The 22,607-nt window shown below is 36.9% G+C and overlaps 1 protein-coding gene and 1 pseudogene across 2 annotated transcripts; both read right to left on the bottom strand.

Moving 5' to 3' along the window:
* Window positions 1–328: 328 nt before the first annotated feature.
* On the bottom strand, window positions 329–10,919 carry LOC143864899 (NAD kinase 2, chloroplastic-like; annotated as a pseudogene). Its single transcript, XR_013241374.1, has 8 exons — window positions 10,915–10,919; window positions 10,132–10,198; window positions 7,976–8,097; window positions 7,739–7,872; window positions 7,418–7,642; window positions 7,103–7,177; window positions 1,823–1,924; window positions 329–743 (listed from the first exon to the last, which is right to left on the bottom strand). The product of XR_013241374.1 is annotated as an NAD kinase 2, chloroplastic-like (transcript).
* A 4,855-nt stretch (window positions 10,920–15,774) lies between these two features.
* LOC143864898 (putative NAD kinase 2, chloroplastic) lies at window positions 15,775–22,462 on the bottom strand. The gene is made up of 7 exons (XM_077375765.1): window positions 22,280–22,462; window positions 19,974–20,095; window positions 19,728–19,869; window positions 19,416–19,631; window positions 19,090–19,164; window positions 17,227–17,328; window positions 15,775–16,163 (listed from the first exon to the last, which is right to left on the bottom strand). The coding sequence occupies exons 1-7, from the start codon at window positions 22,460–22,462 to the stop codon at window positions 16,080–16,082; spliced, it is 924 nt and encodes a 307-aa protein (XP_077231880.1). The 3' UTR covers window positions 15,775–16,079.
* Window positions 22,463–22,607: the final 145 nt, after the last annotated feature.

Genomic DNA, 22,607 nt, shown 5'->3' with positions numbered 1-22,607 from the left:
TAAGTACAATGCCTACGCCAAGAACAAGGGCTGCACCCCGAGTTCAAGACAAGCAGTATGTCCAAACTTTAAAGAGAAAAGGAGAAGGGTTAAAGAGGAGAAAGTCTTATTGAAAACGAGACCCTAAATCTTCTTTTATAGAAGATAAAAAGACATGAAGGCACCCTTTCAAATGAAAATAACATCTTTTCACAACACAAGTGGCTTTTGACTAGATTTCACATAAATATAAGTGTCTCTGAAAAATCTCCTTTTTCTATTTTTAAAAATAAAATAATTTAAAAATATCCAACATTCTAGCCAAAAGACAATCAGATAGAGATTATGATTGAAAAAAATACTAAATCAGCATCTGTTAAAATTAGGTTTAGTAGGGGTGAGAGATTGAATTCTATTACAAAATCACCCTACATACAATTTGGAATAAGAAGAATTAGGCAAACCCTTCATACATGGGGAGCCAATGTGGGGATTGAATATCATCACCTGGTATATATATGTTTTGTAAGTTATATACAGTATCTGGGTCTCTTTGCACATTATAGGGCCTTTTGATCCAGCCGTTCATTCCAGTTCAGACAGCGTATCAAGTTGTGAAACCAATCACCTGTTTGATCAGATTTGTTGACTGTTGGTAGAGGGTGTTCACTCATATATATACGAACAGAGTCGCCTTTAGAGAGCTGTTGCCTTCTCTTCCCGTCGAATGAGACCCACGCATTACTTCGCGTGTCCTCTGGTATCTGTTGGATTCTAACATTTTAAACAGCAGAAAGAGAGTTGGGAGGAAGTGATAATAATGTATCATTTAGGCTAAAACAGGATAATAATAATGGGGATATTAAAAGGAAATAACAAAGATGAAAGAACAAGCTACTAAGTCTGTAAAATGTACCAAGGTTAAAAAGGAAAATCCAAAACCATTTAGTTTCAAGCCATGTTACATGGATTCTTCTAAATGGGTGAAGTACCACTGTTGGACTCGAGACTCTCTGTTTTTTTTTTTTTTTTTTTGGAAGAAATTTCTCAAGACACTTCTGGATCTCTCTTTTTCTGTTTTTTTAGTAGTACTACTACAACTTTACAATTGCCACATGTTTCAATTTTTTATCCATCCTAATAGTAAGTCTTACATGAAAACAAAACAATATTATCTACTTAACCTATTAAAAAATTCAATATATTACTTGTCATAATCATATTATTTTGTAGAAATTTTAAAATTTGAGAATTGTTTAAAATATTTTGGTGAATCTACATATCGTTCTTGTTGAGGTTTGCCGAATCCGACACACGATACCCACGTCAGATTTTGACCCTTGTACCCTTACTGATGCCACAAAGGTTTCAAGCCATCTATATTTTAAACCATTCATCTTCAATTGAGGAGGAAAACAGCCAAACAAAAATAACAAACACTCCAGGAATAACCCAACAATTTTATTTGTATTATTTAAAACATGCTTAAAATGCTTAAAACTTGGGACCAACTTTCCGGGAGCACGTGGTTCAATTTTATGATACTTTTATTCTAGCACTCCGAAGTCTGAATTGCTAGTTTGGATGACTCGATTGACCATCACAAGAAAGTTGACTAAAGTAAGTTGTGAATGGAGTCAACAAGTTGTAAAGATATATTGTAGACACCACAGTAAAAAAAACATATGCAGAAGAAAGATTTGTGCTCAAAATAACACGAACAGAAATAGCAGAACAACTTAAACTTTTTGTTTCATGAGAGATGTCAATAAGATTACTCCACTATTAAATTCGGCAGTGAGATATGGTATGGAAATAGGAGTGCATCAAAAAGAGGTTTCACCTTTAATTCAAGTTGTGCTGAATCAGGAAGTATCACAGGTCTAAATAACAGGGAGTGAGGGCAGATTGGAGTAAAAAGCATGCACGGAACATTTGGGTGCACCTGCATGTTAAATTGCACACCAGATTTAGATAGAAAATTATACAAATGTTAGAAGAAAATACAATATCACGGTAGCAAAAAATGTGAACAAGATATAGGCCATGAAAAAATGAAGCTGAAGATTGAGCAAAAGACGTAAGATTGATACATATAAAAAAGGAGAAACAGATAAATAAATCAAACCAAGCTGCAACGAGCAAAACGGCACAAAGATGGGCTCATGGTACATTTCAATGATACAAATATCATGAAATAGATTAACAAAAAAATCATCAACCAAAGTGCTTAAACAGCAACAGACACGCTAATATATGTGGCTTCACACAGGGGGCATATATACTTGAGATCATGGAGCATGCATATATACTTGAGCATGCATATGAGATATTTTTATGCCACATATCACATGATTTCAAACATATAGAGAACCAGAAAGTCAAGTCATGGTAAAATATGAGCTACAGTTTCCAAGGGCACATCTAACTCTTGAATCCTGAATGTAAGCCCAACCCACTGCATTGACAAATAAAGCACCTCAGGTTACCTCACGTTCCTTGTCTGCATATTTTGCTTGATGGTTGCATAAATTTATTTCTAGCACTTGCGCTCAGTCCCAAAATGTTGTCTGGTTGAGTTATTAATTCGTTTGCGTTTCAGACGTTTGGCTTAGTTACTTCACATTAAAAATGCTATCTATATTGGAGTTGTTTGATTTTCCGCCTCCTTGATTTCACTTAGTCGTTGCTTTAGCTTTGTATCTGTTATTGGTTTCGACTCTGATTTTCTTGTATTGACCACTTCTGTCCTGGGGATTTCTTCCCCTTTTTAATAAAATTTCTTCACCGTTAAAAAAGCGCTATCTATGTTAATGTTTTCCACTGTTGAATTCAAGGAAATATGTAGGGCAATTTGTGCTGTAGCTGGACTGATATATGCATTTTGACTTCTGCACTTCAGACATTGTTTTCCACTTATTCTTTGCTTCTCCGTGAAATGATCTTTTATCCAAGGGAAGGCAACATGTAGACCCATCATTGATCTAAAACCCAACTAAAATCAAAATCATTTTACAGTCAAGAGCTTCCCATGAGCTGTAATCCATCTTTAATTGTAACCACAATGCGACTTATATTTCTGCCTACAGCATCCATATGAAAAGTGCCTGGCTTTTTAGCCTGTTAATTATGGCCGATTTACAGGTTCATATTAGTTTTGCGAATGTCAATTACTGTCAATACAAACCTGCTCCTAGATGGAAACCTCCGCCACTTAACTCTTATCGAATTCAATTTTGATGGCAGTTGAAAAAGAAACCCCGGGCCGGGCAGACCCCACTTTAGCTTTGCAATTCAAAGAAATCAAAGCCCTTCTTGAAGGCCTCATCCTCAATCAGATTTGGGCTTAGGGTGGCTCGCCAAACGTCATTTTTGGGGCCACTAACAAGTCCACAGGTCCGTGGAGATTTGTCAGTGTGATCTCACAAATCAGAGATCTAAGCAACTCGATGGATACCTACCTCTTTCCCTCTCATATCTCAGTCAGTGGATACTATGGATGATGAGCTTGGTAAATCTCGGGCTGATTGTGACAGAGTGACGGTTTCTGAATCTTTCCCTATAGATTACCGGGTCTGTATCAGTTCTCGATGGCCGAAGGCCATCTTAGCCATAGCTGTCTCTTTCTTAATAAATATCCATCTTCTAAAAAACATTAATTATTGTCAACAATTCAACTATGATTCCTAACCAGTCAAATCTTCAAAAAGGACTCCTTCAATCTGAATTCAACTTTTTGATCATCCCATTAAAAAACACATTGTTCATCTCAATGGAGTTTGAACCAGTTTACAGTTGTAATTTTGCACTTTACTAGTCATCTATAGCACATAAATGTTCAGTCAGATTTATTCCGTTGGTTTCCCTACGAACTTTAGTCCCAGGAAAATACTCAAGCAGTCAAATATCTTTCATATTGACTCCTGATTTAATTTTTCCTTTATATTCTTATATCATTTTCTACGACTAGAACAATGTCATCCACGAATGAGAAAAATAGAAACTCCAAGACATTCTCTTTCATGACAAGAGGACAACCCATATTTATTGCATGAGCATCCGTTTTCCTTTGGTATTTGATAGAAACTGTACTCGTGGTATGTAGGACGCATTACATATTTCAGCTTCTTATACAAGAAGTGATTTCTACACGTAAACATGCTATGGATTTGGAAAGAGAGGTGTGGGGTACATATTGGAAAAATCTAGTCCTAAGGATGCTTAATGCAAGGTTTTGTAGCTCGTGCATGTAGAAATAGATTTCTCCACTCTTAGAAAGATGAAAAGTAGGTTGAGTTGGGCAAGGTTAAGCTTTGAATTTCGCTTAGCTGCCTCTACCAGCCAAGATTCTCAATTCAATGACTAGGGTTTCTGGTGAAAGTGATTGAGGGAAGAAAAAGAAAGTAGAATATAAGAACACAACCAAGATGACAAGGAAATGGGAGCAATGTTCAACGAAATTGATATATTATCAATAATCTAAGTTTGTCCAAAATAGAAAGATGAAAAGTAGGTTGAGTTGGGCAAGGTTAAGCTTTGAATTTCGCTTAGCTGCCTCTACCAGCCAAGATTCTCAATTCAATGACTAGGGTTTCTAGTGAAAGTGATTGAGGGAAGAAAAAGAAAGTAGAATATAAGAACACAACCAAGATGACAAGGAAATGGGAGCAATGCTCAACGAAATTGATATATTATCAATAATCTAAGTTTGTCCAAAATATCCCAACTCCATTTCATACAACACATTTTATAGACCTCTTACATTGGAATCTCTACACAACATTAATTACTACAATTCTCAACACCACAACTTGACTTAAAGAAACACAACTTACCCTTATCTAATGAAACTCAACTTACTAGACACTAGTTAATGAAGCACAACTCACTAGACTACTTAATCCGTAATACAACTTACTAGGACTAATAAATCAGGTAGTAGGACTAATAAAGCAGGTAGTTGTAGAACAATTATTCTGAGCATTCATTAGCATTCATTACAAAACAACCTTGGGTACTCCACCCAAGCCACCTACGCGTGACGTGGCTGCCAAGGTGACACTGCATCAGTTTCAAACATCCTTCAGACATCTTGTAGATTAAGTTTGACAGATTGAATTCCTTGTTCAGTTTGAAAAGGAAATTGTTCAGATTCATGATAAAATTGAAGAATTGCTCCCTTTTGATGTGGTCCCATTGACTCTAACCTTCAACAGCCCTGGACGATTCGTTTTGGTGAGACCCAAAATTTCTTCCCAGACCAGCCATAGAAACTAAAAAAAATCACACTTCACGGACCTCTAACTAATTTGACACAACCTTAAAGGAAGACATAATTTTTTTTAGGTAAGCTGGGATCGAACCTGTGACCTCAAGGTTGAGAAACAAAGCCTCAACCATTGAGCTGCAGGCCCAACCCCAGGAAGACGGAAATTTGCAGCAAAATAAAGCATAATTTTGAAATAAAAAGAGCTACATCAGTAGCAACACTGGCTGTAGCATAAGAAGAAGCAAGACAAAACTAAAGATAACAATTCATAACAGAAAATATGACTTCACCATCTGTTATAAAATATCTTTATAAGCTATAAAAAGAATATGTTCTAACTAGAACCCAACCTAACTTTAGACCTCAAACTTTAACCAAAATCAAATCCCTAAATAAAGCAATCTGTTTCAAAACAAAGTACCTAAAAAAGTCCAATCTGGAAATAAAAACTGACAACATTATCGAAATCACCTAAACAACTTCCTACATTCGAGAAAATTCAATGTGTGGATTGTATTTTCAATGAGATATCCACAAAATAAATCTATCATATGAGAAATTTCCCTTCCCTCAAGTTAGTTACCAGTTAGATTGTTACTATTGAGAGCTGGTTTTTGCGTATGTTTCAATAAACTCATATTACTATTGGAGAATTCATTGAACTCCTTAAATGCTCTTAAGGGATGTCCCTTGATCAATCTTCGAAAGTAAACCACTACTGGCCAAGAGTGATCAAGATCTGTTCCAAAAAAGAGATTGACAATACAAAGATTTTCTTATTAAACTAGACCAGATCACATTTTTAGTTTTGGCAATCAGTTTACTTTCAATACTCCAATTTTTAATTCAAGCATCTAAAAATGCATGACTTCTAAGTGGTAAGTTGCTTCAAGATTCACCTAATCATAACTAACTAGCATCTTACAAGAGGGGGAACATAAAAGAGTTTTTCCTAAGAAGAAACAATTATTTTCCGACTTAATTCAATAAACAAACAGAAGTTTTTTTCGCTCCGGAGGAATTCATTGGAAGATAACAAAGATTTTATAGGCATTACGAAAATAGAGAATGGTACAATTTTTTTATTTTTTATTTTTCAATATTCCGATGGTACCTAGATATACGCATGGTTTTAAATTTCGGCTGAAATACCGAAATTTCGGATTTCAGTTGGGACTGAAACCAAAATCATCCAAATCCAAAATTTCGGCTAAAATTTAGGTACAATAATGAAATTTAGTTTGATTTTTTACAGAATTTCGGCCGAAATTTCTGTTTTGGCTATGTCCAAACCGAAATTTAAATCCATGGTTACACAATGGTTATGATGTTAGTAACTCATTTACTTTAAAAGTGCAAGCAACGGGCATGGATAGGATACATATCATTACTATCATTAAAAAAATTCAAATAGCTTTATATGATGTTTTGTGAAAATAGTCTCTTGCAGTTAGTTCTGGAAATTCAAATAAATCGGGCTAATTAATCCAACAAGAATTGGGTTTGATTATAGTAGTTCAAAAAAAAGGGTTAGATTATGTTAAGTTTACAAATTCAACTTTAAATTAGTTTGGAGTCTGAATACTTCTGGAGAACGTAAGAGATTAGCTGAAAAATCACTTTGGTGTCTCCATGGTGTTCGCATAAACTGAATTACAACCCCCACACGAAGTTAAGAATGCAAGAAGAAGAGGGCAGAAGGAGATAAATTGATATTCTAAGCAGAAAAATCTAAAGCTTGATGATGAAGTTCATTAATAATGCTCAAATACGCATCCACACAGATTTCAAAATACTAAGTATATCATAAAACAGAAATATTTATGTATAACATGAGCTGACAAATTGATTTACCATGGAACCTCCGGCAGCTGTAGAGTAGGCTGTGCTCCCTGTAGGTGTCGCTACTATCACTCCATCACCTTGCACCTAAGTTATATGGAAATTAATCAAATGCAGTAAAACATATTCAATGGGTTAATGCAAAAAAAAAAGAGAGCGAGAATCATAGAGAAGTGTGTTTGGTCTCAAGATGATGTTTGGGAAAGAAACTGTTTGAAACAATAGTAACAGTTATGAGTGAAGGATTAAATTCACTGACAATATAAAACTTGAGCAATAATTTCAATCTTCCAAGGAATTGATCAAATTGGAATGTATTGGTCTTACTTTGGTTATAAGCCGATTGTGTTCATAACACTCGATTTTGGAAAGGTAAGGGTTAGAACCACAATCCACAACAATTTCATTCAGGACATCAAATGCTTTTCCAGGCATTGCTTTTCCGTTTCTGAAGATTTCACAGCGGAGACGCATTCTAAGAGTTATGTAAACACCATCCACTGTATTATTTCCATGGATGACAGCCCTCAAATCGTTCTGGTAGTCCTCAAACTGTATCACAAAAGGAATGTTGTCAGAAGAAAGGGAACACATAATTAAAAATAAAAGGTACCAATAGATTCATAACAAGAGAGTTACGAAACATACAGAATGAGAAGTGAGGAATCCAAGAGACCCAAGATTAAATGAGACAACTGGAGCCCCTGAATAAATTGGATGCATAGAGTATAACGCCATCTCCTCCCAAGCATGCCATAAAATCAACTCTCTCGTGAAGGTCGCTGCATCAAGAGCATTTGAAAATGATGAGCAATGGCCATTGGCATGTAGGCACACACTAATACCATTCCAGTGTTTTGTCTTGAGATCTGTAAGTTTTAGTACCTGGTGTCCTGAGTATAAAAGGTCTGAACAAGCCCAAATCCAGGGATTCTTGCAAATATATCGTGCACATCAGGTTGTACAAGAACATTCATTTTCTCTTGATAATGTAAGTATGCAGCAACCTACAGATGCAGAAGACACAGCTGAAAACAATTAACCAAAAAAAAAAGAGACAAATACATGAATACTAAATACATGCAAGTAAAGAAAAAAACTACACGCATGTACATATCACAAAAGTTGGCAAGCACACACATAAAATATATATTTTTTTATATTTTGGATCTTACTTTTAATGTTCACGTCAAATCAGTCTATGTAAAAACATGAATGGACAGTGTTCCTTGTCTAGAATGGTACTGACCACTATCAATCTCGAGGATCTATTTTTGGATCTGGTAGCGAAATTGACTCGTCCATCAATAGAAGGTGGGAGAAAGAGAATTCATTGACTATTCAGGTTGAAAAAACCAGTACTTTTTTTTAGCACAGTAAAAATGGGATTTGGGGAGAAATGGAGAGTTTGGATTAAAGAATGCATCTCTACAATTGAGTGCTTGGACCACAACCCAACACAAAATAATAAACATTTTTACAAGAAACATTTTCATGAGATCCATTATTGTATCAAGTCTCATTTTTCAAACTACATAAATAGATGAATGATTTATACAAAACCACATGAATCTGAGAAGTTATCTTGGGAGAAAATGGAAATGGGCCAGGATCCACATGGCGAGTGAAAGGTGGTGATGCTTTTGATAGCTGGAATGGAACTTTTGTAAAGAGAAACCCTGCACATAAACAATGCAATGTGTAGAGTCTAGGCTCAAATAGTTCAAGACCATGTCTAACATACATAGAAGCACTAGGAAGAAAAACCTTACCATTTTTCCCTAGTATTTAGTATTATTTATTTGGGAGCTGATATCTGCAATCTCTTTTCTTTTATATTGACACTCATTAATTTTTCACTATCTGATTGGCTGTGTTGCATGGATTCTTTGCGCCCCCCCCATGCCGAATCCGTTCGTACCCGAATCAGACTTGGATTCATGTGGGATACACCCGGATTCTTGTCGTAGCTGTCCCGCATGGGTCCTCTTTTTTTCAGGCTAATCCGACTCATTTTTTGCCTCTTTTAGAATGTGAATCCTATATATTTTTCCTTTAAGTCCTTTTGTTCTTAACTTTTTTATATGAAAGCACAAGCCATACTCTTATAATAGAAACCCTGGCACCTCGACCCCCTTCCTCCTTCGACTCTCTTAATATAAACTCTCTTTTAACCATGGGAGAGAAGGTAAAAAAGAGGGTTAGCAATGGAGAGAGAGGGAAACGAGCGAGAGAGAGGGAGAACGAGCGAGAGAGAAAGTGTATGAGAGAGAGAGAGAGAGAGAGAGAGAGAGAGAGAGAGACGCCTCCATCCCTAGGCCGACATCCAAGGGAGGGAGTATTTTATCGCCTTTTTTTCACCCTTTTTTCGCCGACCTATCCAAGACTTCTCAAAAGGTCTTTGTGTTTGGGACAAAGGCTTAATTGAGTAGAGTTGAGAGCGTGGTTATAATTTTGACCAAATCTGAAATTTTGTGCCGAAATTTCAGATTCCGGTTGAGACCAACACCGGAATCACTAATACATGAAATGGTATTTTATTTCTTCTGAAATTTTGGAATTTCGGTTGAAATTTTGGAATTTCGGTTGAAATTTCGTTTTTTTTTTTCCCGAAATTTCACCCAAAAAACCTGTTTTTTAATTAATTTAATATTTTACCGAAATTTCAGTAATTTCGACCGAAAACCATGGTTGAGAGTAGATTATAGTTTTCATCTTTCCTAGGCAAATGCACTTTCCTAACTATGTAAACTGAAGGAAGTGTTGTGGGGAGTTTCTTAGGAGTCAGTTAGGGAAGTTATTCTCTGAAAATTTATGTATGGAAGTCTGTAACAGCAGAGATTATGCTAAGTTAATGTGATGTTAATTTGGGCAACAGCGTAGAGGGATTCCCCCCGGACGAGGCAACAGCGTAGAGAAAAAAAGAAAGAAAACCCAGATAAGAAATTATATAAATTAAATGAAAAAAATGGTGATGAAAAACGAAAATAGAAAGAGAAAAACAAAACCCATATTGGAATTTCCTAGGGGAATTAAATTACCGATAAGAGATGAGATGATGATGGCAATGTAAACCCCAAGTCCGGCCCAGGAGGAGACGAAGAAGTTCTTAATTGGATGAACGTTGATCGCAACAGAAGAAACAGCAATAGTGAGAAGCAATTGAACGATCACGATTGCATAGATCTTACGGATGAAAGCCCATCGGAGTTCTGGCCGTTCGATTATCGTCGGATACAGAGGCCGATTTCCGACTTCAATTTCAGTGCCGAACTTAGGCTCCATAGGTTCCGATAGCTTGAAAGAGGGGGATGTGTTGGGAAAGAAAGGGGGCAGAGAAATGGGGATTGTGAGATTGTTGGTAAGGACAGGGGAAACACAAATAGAATTTGGGGAAACATTTTCAGTTTCCCAGTACGAATAAAAACAAAGAGAGGTAAAGCTGGTTTTTTCAGTTACGAATAATAAAAACAAGAGAAAGGTTTTGAAACAACTTTCCGAGGGGATTCGTTCACTTGTTTTCCCGCTGCAGGAAAAGAAAAGAAAGGAAATGAATCTGACGTGGCAAAATGGAGACGAAAGGAAAAGAAACTGTAACGGAAAACCTGTTTTCTCGCTGTTCACTTGCCCAGAAAGCGAGGAAAAATATGCAGGAAACCTGTTTTCTCGCTGTTCACTTACCCAGAAAATAAGGGAAGATATGCAGGAAATTGGTAATTATGCTGTTCAGTATAAAAATCAAACAGATTTGTAGCCCAACACGGTTTAGATAAGGCTCAATAGGCCCAGTCTTCATATAAAACCATATATGTGAGTCAACATACCTCATAAACAAGTGAAAAAAAGTCTAAAATGCTACTTTCATAGCTATTAACCCTACACCAATGGCTAACACCGAAAACCTAGGAACACTGTGCTAGGGATCTCCAGGGATGTGGATGTCCTCTTCACGCTTGTCTTCCAAGTTCTCTTCATGGCGCTCATCAGATTGGCGAACAAGGGGCTCTGCACTAATGCATTCAACATACGCATTGAAGGCCGCTTCTACCTCCTCCCTCGTGCCATAAGAGCGATAAGATGCTCCACTATACATATTCACTTGAAGGTGACAATGTGCCCAACTGTCGAATATGCCTACCTGTCGTCCTTTGAAAACGACATAAAACTTATCCATGGCCATTACCTGTTACCACATAAACACAACATACATAGTTACAACAACAACTGATAGATAAACAATGTTTATTTAGATCCATAAAACCCATCCAATCGTTCCTTGGAGGCGGTTTGTATAAAAGGGGATTTGTCCCTTGAAGGAGTTGATTTGTAAAGCCCGAAGATTCGGCGTGCAGAATCTCAAATAGTGAAGGAAAACCCCAAGGAAATACCAAAGTACTTGGGTAGTGGAGTAGGTCCGTTTGTGACCAAACCACTCTATATGATTGCGTCGTCTCCTATATCTTCTTCATCCTTCTCTTTGTGGTGATTGGTAAAATCTAAACCTATTTGGATTTAACTAGGGCAAATTTTTATTACCCAATTCCCCCCCCCCCTCGGGTTGCCTATTTGGTTTCAATCAGTAGTGCTTACAATTCAAATTTTCAAATTTTCTTTTGGAGATACCCTAAAAAATGTATTCTTGATCAAAGGTCTAGGATTATTTGATTTCCATGGCACCATCTTTAATGGAGTGGATTACCATGGTCATCCCAAAGATTCACATCAAATAACATACCCAGTGGCACAAATAGAAATTAATCAGATTTGGTCGATATCTTATCTCAATCAATAATAATCTTCTCAATAAATAAAATTCTTTATTTGGGGCAAAATCTTTTAGGCGTGCCCGAATATACTCTTATATCCATTTCTAAATATAGACAATTTCTTCCCTATATAATACCACATGCATAAACAACTTGTTTTACATCACAGAGAATATAATATGGAGAAGACTTCCCTTAAGCTGGTTTTCATAGTCGCCCTCCTCCTTATGGCATCTGGTTTTTTTCTTCTCCCTCCTTTCCTTGTAGCTTCATTTGCTTTAGATTATTTCCACGATTTTCCAAAGTTGAGTGATTTGTGAAGGGCAAGGCGAGGAATTTGATATATTTGCCCCTTTACTTCCCCAGGCCAACCCCTTGTAGTGCAAAAATAGTAGTCATAAATACACTAAAGGAGGTGGCTTGAGAAGGAAAAGTAGGTGAATATATCATTTCCCTATCATCACGGTGGCACGCCTCATATGTGATAAGGCAAATGATATTTTCACCCCATTTTCTAACATTCTCACATCTATTGTTGAGGTTTGTTTCACTCTTAGCTTCAAAACTCCCCATCATTATCGTGGAGTCCTCCGAGCCGACTCCTATTTACCTTGGATGCGCTCTTGTTCAATTCCGCATTTTATCCTATAATGTCAATAAAAACTCCTTTGACTCTCTGAGTTATGACCGCGTTAACCTAGTACTTAGCTGTGTGCACTGAGTTCTTGACCACGTCATGCCGAGTCAACTAGGGTTTGTTTTGGCCGAATTTTAACCACCATCGACATTTTAAAATAGTAGTTTTACCTTCCCCGATGACTCAAAGCATCACCATAAGTTAGCCTTTCACATTTTTTGTGAATGACCGAAAAACATGATTTAATCTTAATCCTTTAGAAAAATGGTGAAATTAACAAATTTTCCTTTGTTTAATTTGTCTTTTCAAAAACTTTAGTGCTTTTCTCACTCTTTTTTTCCATTTCTTGGAAATTCCAAAATGCTGGAAATAACATTTCCCATATTACACGTTATATGAAACATGATTGTGTTTTTGTACAGATGCTAGAGAGATAGGGTGCATTTGGTTTGTTGGAATAAGATGATGGAATCAGCATCGTATTCCGTTTCCGCCTTATTCTATTGAGGGGTTTACTGTTAACTTTACTGAGATGGAAAAACCTGTTGTTTTGCTAAGGGTTTTTAGCCTCACCTAAGTGCATTTGAAATTTTTTTTTTCCGTGGCCCCTTGCCTATAGAAACTTTATATGATTTGGCAATCTTTATGAATAGCGAAAAAATAATTTAAAAACTGATAATATTAGCGATGGATAAATCTGTCGCTATAAAATCTTTTTAATTTTATAAAAAAGTATTAAAGTTGACCAATAGCTTAAAACAAAGTATTGGTTTTATATATATATATAAAAGAACAAAAACAAAGTATACCATAGTTGTTACTCGAGTCGAGCTTTAAAAATCTTGAAGTTGGAAATACACTCATTGACGACAGAACATAAACCGTCAATCGTTGCTTAAAAGATCTATAATGATGTAAGCTATTGGTCAACTTTAATACTTTTTTTATAAAATTAAAAAGATTTATAGCGACAGATTTATCCATCGCTAATATTATCAGTTATATATATATATATATATATATATATATATATATATATATATATAGAGGAAAGTGTTTCTACTCGGTCCCCTAGATAAGCTTATCTACTCCTCCCTTTAAAAAAATACAGTGGGCCCACGCTGTTTGGATGATCCAAAGCATTCATTTGATAGGTCTTAACATAGATAGGGTGTGCCCAAAAAATCAGCACCAAAGGGTCATCCTAGCCCTTCGTTTTGTAGTGCCCTGTGGTGCCCAGAATAGACACATATAAACGTCCACGTTTATATGCGTCCATTTTGGACACGGTGTGCCCAACAAATGAATGGTTTAGATGACCAAAAAAATGTGGGACCCATGTGATTTGGCACTCGAGCGTACCTAAGGTTAGGTTCGCTCGAGCGTACAATCATTTTCCTCATATATATATATATAGGAATAGGATTGTACGGTCGACCGCAGCTAAGCTTAGGTGCGGTCGAGGGCCCAAACACATGGGTCCCACATTTTTTTGTGCTGATCAAAACCATTCATTTGTAAGGCCCATCATAGATATGGTGTGTACAAAATATTAGGTTCATTGTTTTATGTGATCTCAACTTATTAATGTCCTTCAATTGGAATGTGTACAGCTTTGGCTTCCTCGACCTCAGATTTCAAACTTATGCGGACCCCAGATGTCAAAGCAGTTCCGCGTTGCATCTTCTTTTTAACTTGTCCCTTCCGTAAGGGATGCATAAGCACATGCGTTCTGACAGTATGCATATATTTTTGTTTAAACGAAGTCGAAGCAACAACAGCTAAGGAGTTACCATGATAATGGTAGCTATCACCATTTTGGATATGGATGCAAAAATGAAGACAACTGGAATGGTTTAAGAATAAATTGTTTCTTTTAGTTCGTGTGATCATCTCTCCCTTTTTCTCTCCTTCTCTCTCCCCCCAAACTGGCTTACTAACTTCATTAATAATCAGTTAATCTATCAATCCAATGTATCAACATTTGAGTCTCTAAAATGATAACTAATAAGCAAATGAAGTCATCTCACCCCAACCCAATTAAATACTAGAATTATTACAAAGTTCCAATCATACTCACGAAAAATAAAAGAAGGGCTTTCGCCCCTTTATAACGTGATTTGACGTCAAAAAGCGTCAAAGTTGTCCACTGTTCACGTTATAAGTAGGCGAATGCGTACTGCAGAGGGGTGAAAATATCATCTCCCTAAAAGAAAGGTCTTATAACTAAGCATCCGTCCTCCATCACCCCGCCTTCATCCAAAGTCTTAATTCATGTTGTGAAGCTTAAAGGGTGAAAGGCAAATAAAAAAGTAGCATATCATGCAATTATAATTACTTAAGGCCATGCTTGGCAACTATATATATGATTTCGTAAAAAGACTAAAATAATCTTTCTTACTCTTGTACTTATTCTCTTTCCTTGTTCTTATTCTATTCTCTTTTCCTTATGCACTTATAAGACTGGCAATGGGGCGGGGCCTGCTGTTGGGTCCCGACCACCTCCCCGCTGCGGGGAATTTCCCCCCTCCCCACTGCGGGGATGATGTGGAATCCCCCTCCTCGCCCCGTGGGGAATATCTAATCCCCTCCTCTCCCCTTCCCCTTTCCCGAGCCTCAGGTTGATGATCGTCAAGACAAACCCAACCCAACCCAAACTGAGCTGAAATCAGGTTGAACCTGTAAGGTTCGGATTGGGCCTGACCCAAAAGTTGCACCCGTATAACAAGATGAGTGGTCACGCACAAATCTCATCATTTTGATAACATAAAATGATTCTATGTTGGGACAAAGTGGTATCTTGAATGATCAAATGGTGGAGATGCAAATCATCAAAGAATCATAAAGAGAAATAGAAAGAGAGGTAGGCAAGGAGAGCCGAAGCTCACTTATAGATTCTATTTTCCTGCTTGTGCAGGTGGCTTCATGGAAATAAGTACAATGCCTACGCCAAGAACAGGGCTGCACCCCGAGTTCAAGAAAATCAGTATGCCCATACTTAGAGAGAAAAGGAGAAGGATTAAAGAGGTGAAAGTTTTATTGAAAATGTGACCCTAAGTCTTCTTTTATAGAAAATAAAAAGACATGAAGGCACCCTTTCAAATGAAAATAACATCTTTTCACAACACAAGTGGCTTTTGAGTAGATTTCACATAAATAAGTGTCTCTCTGAAAAATGTCATTTTTCTATTTTTAAAAATAAAATAATTTAAAAATATCCAACATTCTAGCCAAAAAGACAATCAGATGGAGATTATGATCGAAAAAATACTGAAGCAGCATCTGTTACAATAAGGTTTAGGAGGGGTGAGAGATTGAATTCTATTACAAAATCATCCCACATACAATTTGGAATAAGAAGAATTAGGCAAACCCTTCATACTTGGGGAGCCAATGTGGGGAGTGAATATCATGACTTGGTATATATATATATATGTTTTGTACAGTTATATACAGTATCTGGGTCTCTTTACACATTATAAGGCCTTCTGATCTAGCCGTTCATTCCAGTTCAGGCAGCGTATCAAGCTGCGAAACCAATCACCTGTTTGATAAAATTTGTTGACTGTTGGAAGTGGGTGTTCACTCATATATATACGAACAGAGTCGCCTTTCGAGAGCTGTTGCCTTCTCTTCCCGTCGAATGAGACCCACGCATTACCTCTGGTATCTGTTGGATTCTAACATTTTAAACAGCAGAAAGAGACTTGGGAGGAAGTGATAATAATGTATCATTTAGGCTAAAACAGGATAATAATAATGAGGATATTAAAAGGAAATAACAAAGATGAAAGAACAAGCTACTAAGTCTGAAAAATGTACCAAGGTTAAAAAAGGCCACTCCAAAACTGTTTAGTTTCAAGCCATGTTACATGGATTCTTCTAAATGTGAGAAGTACCACTGGCAGATTCCACTACTTAAGATTCTCTGAGACACTTCTTTTTTTCGAAGAAATTCTCCAAGACGCTTCTGGATCTCTTTTCTGTTTTTTAGCACTACAACTTTACAATTGCCACATGTTTCAAGTTTTACCCATCTTAATAGTAAGTTTCTTACATGAAAACAAAACATTATTATCTACTTAACCTATTAAAAAATTCAATATATTACTTGTCATAATCATATTATTGTGTAGAAATTTTAAAACTTGAGAATTGGTTAAAATATTTTGGCCAATCTACGAATCGTTCTTGCTGAGGTTTGCCGAATCCGATACATGATACCAGTGTCAGATTTTGACCCTCGTACCCGTACTGATGCAACACAGGTTTCACTTTTAACCATTCATCTTCAATTGAGGAGGAAAACAGCCTAACAAAAATAACAAACACTGCAGGAATAACCCAACAATTTTATTTGTATTATTTAAAACATGCTTAAAATACTTAAAACTTGGGACCAACTTTCGGGGTACAAGTGGTCCAATTTTATGATACTTTTATTCTAGCACTCTGAAGTCTGAATTGCTAGTTTGGATGACTCGATTGACCGTCACAAGCAAGTTGACTAAAGTAAGTTGTGAATGGAGTCAACAAGTAGTAAAGATATATTGTAGACACCAAAGTAAAAAAGACATGCAGAAGAAAGAGTTGTTCTCAAAATAACACGAACAGAAGTAGCCGAACAACTTAACCTTTTTGTTTCATGAGAGATATCAATAAGATTACTCCACCATTAAATTCGGCAGTGAGATATGGTATGGAAATAGGAGTGCATCAAAAAGAGGTTTCACCTTTAATTCAAGTTGTGCTGAATCAGGAAGTATCACAGGTCTAAATGACAGGGAGTGTGGGCAGATTGGAGTAAAAAGCATGCATGGAACATTTGGGTGCACCTGCATGTTAAATTGCACACCAGATTTAGATAGAAAATTATACGAATGTTACAAAAATTACAACATCACGGTAGCAAACAAATGTGAACAAGATGTAGGTCATGGAAAAATGAAGCTGAAGACTGAGTAAAAGATGTAAGATTGATACATCTAAAAAGGAGAAACAGATAAATAAATCAAACCAAGTTGCAACGGGCAAAACGGCACAAAGATGGGATCACAGCACATTTCAATGAAACAAATATCATCAAATAGATTAACCAAAAAAAAAATTCATCAACCAAAGTGCTTAAATGCGAGATTACGCATACCACCTTTCCAAACTACAGGTTGAGAATCGACACTTCTTACAACACTCTTCTAATTATCTTTCTCGTACTAAAAAAAACTGACATTCTTCATCCTTTCATAGAAGAATGCGGATTGATATCGATCTTTTTCAACCATCATCTTTTGCCGCCCTAATATCCCCTCCTAAATGGCCACATGGCCAACTCATTTAATTCAGGGTACTCCAATCCATCTAGCCGGTCTGCATCTACGCCAGCCTTGTTATGCCTAAGCATGGCAGCCAATGAGCACTCCGCTTTACTGGACCCTAATTCAAATTTGAAATTTCAATCATCCAACGGTCCGATCGCTGCCTTCTGCCTGTCTGGTGTGACCCCTTTTCCTTTCCTCCACTCATTGGAGACAGACTTCACCGTTGGCAATGGATTCCCAGAGCTGAGATGGTCTTCCACTTCAATTTCTGGCACATTACCCTTGGATGTAAATTCCAAATGGGCCGAATTTACAACACCCCCCCGCAAGGAACTTTTAACATCAGAGTTTTTTTGCCACATTGCTATCAAAATTCTTCTCTAAAGGGCCATTAATACCTTCCTCAGTTAACCAATTTGCCAGAGTACCAAATTTTGGCCAAAATTTCAGAAATTTCGGTACAATAATGAAATTTGCTTTGATTTTTCGGCCGAAATTTCGGTTTCGGCTATGTCCAAAAACCGAAACCCAAATTTAAATCCATGGATACACAATGGTTATGATGTTAGTAACTCATTTACTTTACCAGTGCAAGCAATGGGCATGGATAGTATATATATCATTACTATCATTAAACATTGGTACCATAGGATTGTCCATCACTAGAAATTCTTTTAGATGATGTTTTGAGAAACCAGATCCAAACTTTTTTTTTTTGAATTTCTAATTTTCATGAAAATAATTCAAATAGCTTTATATGATGTTTTGAGAAAGCAAAGACAGATAAACAAATAATTTACTTTGATGAAAATAGTCTCTTGTAGTTAGTCTCAACTCAACAAAGCCTTTGTCCCAAACTAGTTGGGTCTCTTGCAGTTTGGCTGGAAATTCAAATTAATCGGCCTAATTAAACCAACAAGAATTGGGTTTGATTATAGTACTTCAAAAAAAAGGGTTTGATTATGTCAAGCCTACAAATTCAACTTTAAATTAGTTTGGGGTCTGAATACTTCTGGAGCACCAAAGAGATTAGCTGAAAAATCACTTTGGGGTCTCTATGGTGTTCGCATAAACTGAATTACAACCCCCACGCGAAGTTTAGAAAGCAAGAAGAAGAGGGCTGAAGGAGATAAATTGCGATTCTAAGCAGAAAACTCTAAAGCTTGATGATGAAGTTCATTAATAGTGCTCAAATACGCATCCACACAGATTTCAAAATACTACGTATGTCATAAACAGAAATATTAATGTATAACATGAGAGAACAAATTGATTTACCATGGAACCTCCGGCAGCTGTAGAGTAGTCTGTGCTCCCTGTAGGTGTTGCTACTATCACTCCATCACCTTGCACCTAAGTTATATGGAAATTAATCAAATGCAGTAAGGTATATTCAATGGGTTAATGCAAAAAAAAGAAAAAGAAAAAGAAAAAGGAGCATCATAGTGTAGCGTGTTTGGTCTCAAGATGATGTTTGGGAAAGAAACTGTTTGAAACAATTGTAACAGTTATGAGTGCAAGATTAAATTCACTGACAATATAAAACTTGCGCAATAATTTCAATTTTCCAAGTAATTGATCAAATTGGAATGTATTGGTTTTACTTTGGTTATAAGCCGATTGTGTTCGTAACACTCGATTTTGGAAAGGTAAGGGTTAGAACCACGATCCACAACAAGGACATCAAATACTTTTCCAGGCATTGCTTTTCCATTTCGGAAAATTTCACAGCGGAGACGCATTCTAAGAGTTATGTAAACACCATCCACTGTATTATTTCCATGGACGACAGCCCTCAAATCGCTCTGGTAGTCCTCAAACTGTATCACAAAAGGAATGTTGTCAGAAGAAAGGGAACACATCATTAAAAATAAAAGGTACCAATTGATTCATAACAGGAGAGTTACGAAACATACGGAATGAGAAGTGAGAAATCCAAGAGACCCAAGATTAAATGAGACAACTGGAGGAACTGCATCCCTGAATAAATTGGATGCATGGAGTATAACACCATCCCCACCCAAGCATGCCACAAAATCAACTCTCTCGTGAAGGTCGCTGCATCAAGAACATTTAAAAATGATGAGCAATGGCCCTTGGCATGTAGGCACAATACTAATACCATTCCAGTGTATTGTCTTGAGATCCATAAGTTTTAATACCTGGTGTCCTGAGAATAAAAGGTCTGAACAAACCCAAATCCAGGGATTCTTGCAAATATATCGTGCACATCAGATTCTACAAGAACATTCATTTTCTCTTGATAATGTAAGTATGCAGCAACCTACAGATACAGAAGACGCAGCTGAAAACAATTAACCAAACAAAAAAGTAGACAAATGCATGAATACTAACTGCACGCATGTACCATTAAAAAAAACTACACGCATGTACATATCACAAAAGTTGGCAAGCACAGATACATAAACTAGATATTTTTATTATATTGGATGTTACTTTTAATGTTCACATCAAATCAATCTATGACAGTGTTCCTTGTCTAGAATGGTACTGACCACAATCCATCTTGAGGATCTATTTTTGGATCTGGTAGCGAAATTGACTCATCCATCAATAGCAGGTGGGAGAGAGAGAATTCATTGACTATTCAGGTTGAAAAAACCAGTACTGTTTTTTAGCATGGTAAGAATAGGACTTGGGGAGAAATGGAGAGGTTGGATTAAAGAATGCATCTCTGCAATTGAGTGCTTGGACCAAAATAATAAACATTTTTACAAGATACATTTTAATGAGATGCATTATTGTATCAAGTCTCATTTTTCAAACTACATAAATAGATGAATGATTTATACAAAACCACATGAATCTGAGAAGTTTTCTTGGGAGAAAATGGAAATGGGGCAGGATCCACATGGCGCATGAAAGGTGGTGGTGCTTTTGATAGCTGGAATGGAACTTTTCTAAAGAGAAACCCTACACAAAAAAATGCAATGTGTAGAGTTTAGGCTCAAATAGTTCAAGAATATGTCTAACATACGTAGAAGCTCTAGGGAGAAAAACCTTACAATTTTTCCCTAGTATTTAGTATTATTTATTTGGGAGCTGATATATGCACTCCCTTTTCTTTTATATTGACATTCATTATTTTTCATTCTCCTATTGGCTGGTACAAATTCCAAACAAGCTATCAACAGTCAATCAGAGAATTTTAAAAAAAGCGTGATCGTATAAAAACAAGTGAGTGCAGATATCAACTCCCTATTTATATACATTACCGTAATTGATAAAATTTAGTATTTATTCCATGCATTTATAAACAAATACTTACACACTTTATAGTGGGGACGGGGAATCCACGTAAAATACATATCAGGTCAATTAGGACTCCACTACAGAAACCTGATTACAAACCATTATCCCAAAATAAAGTGCCTTTAGACCATAATTTCATATCTTTCCCATGCTGTCATGGACATGCCTAGTAAATTTCTTTTTACTTTGGCTGCGCTCTTGTTGGAGTCCACGTTGTACCGTACAGAGTCAATCAAAACTCCTTTGACTTTCTTGAGTTAAGACTGAGTTAGCCAATTACGTACTTAGCCGTGTCAACCGAGTACTCGATCACGTCACTCATGCCAACTTGACTATGATTTGTTTCGGCCTACGTTCACGTTTTGAAACACTACTTTAGACCTTAATGGGACACATTATCCTGTAACCAACCTGTACCTGTAAGTTATCTCTTGTTTGCTAAGCGTTATCCTTTCCATGCTTGTTTCCTTTGTTTAAAACAGTTCAAAACACATGTTAATTAGCTCTATTCTTTCTTTTTTTCTTTTGCAGTTTCCCAAGATCTTATCCTTGGAAGATTTTTAATGATGCGAACTCTCTTTTGCAAGAATGTTCATGAACTAACCTAGGCTTTAACACTTCTGATGTGTTTGGATGGAGGTGGATTTGGAGAGGAGTGCAGGAAATTGTATATACCTGTAGTTGGTTTTCTAGTTTTGTTGGATATTGTCTTTTCTAAACTTCTTATTTAAAACTACATGTGGTTATTTAAGTTTCCATGGAAAATTTTACTGGAATTTTTCTATGGTGGATTTTTTTTATACCCCATGAACGACATGGATGGGGCCCAATAATTTTAGAACACATGTTTTGACAAGGCGGGGCCCATCATTTTACACCCATGCATGACATAGGCGTGATCACCATTCTACACCTCATGTTTTGATATGGTAGGACCCACATTCTCTACCCAAACCCTTGCATACCGTGGAGCCCATTATTTTACAACCATGAATGGGCCAGCCATCTCCACCCAAATCTATGCATAGGGTGGGCCGATCATTTTACACAATATTTCGATAGGGTAGGTCCCACCACCTCTACTCAAACCCATGCATCGATTGGGGCCATGGGTGGGTCTGACGATCTCCACCCATAGGGTGAGGAGGACCACCATCATGTACCTGATGAGATGGGACCATTATTTTATACTGACGCTGAAAATCGCCTGGTCACAAAGATGCCTTATAAGGGTGATGTCTTTGTCTTCCCTCAAAGTCTCAATCCGCTTCGAATACAATATGGGGCCAACCAATGCCATTGCTATGGCCGCTTTGAATAGTGAGAACCCTCGTGTCATTGTCATGGCTAGTGCTCTCTTCGGATCGAACCTGCTCATCTCTAGTGATGTACTTGCTAAGGTCTTCCAAGTGGACATGAAAGTAGTCCAGGATCTTCGCCCAAAAATAACTGGCCAACTTGTTTCTCTAATAGAGATTTCAATGATAGGGGTGTCAACGGATCACTTTGGATCACATCCACCT

The sequence above is a fragment of the Tasmannia lanceolata genome, unplaced genomic scaffold (genome assembly GCF_043159265.1).
Source record: "Tasmannia lanceolata isolate RefF3 unplaced genomic scaffold, GAP_Taslan_0.1 ptg000054l, whole genome shotgun sequence".
Classification (NCBI taxonomy): domain Eukaryota; kingdom Viridiplantae; phylum Streptophyta; class Magnoliopsida; order Canellales; family Winteraceae; genus Tasmannia; species Tasmannia lanceolata.
This window is presented reverse-complemented; position numbering and strand designations above follow the sequence as displayed.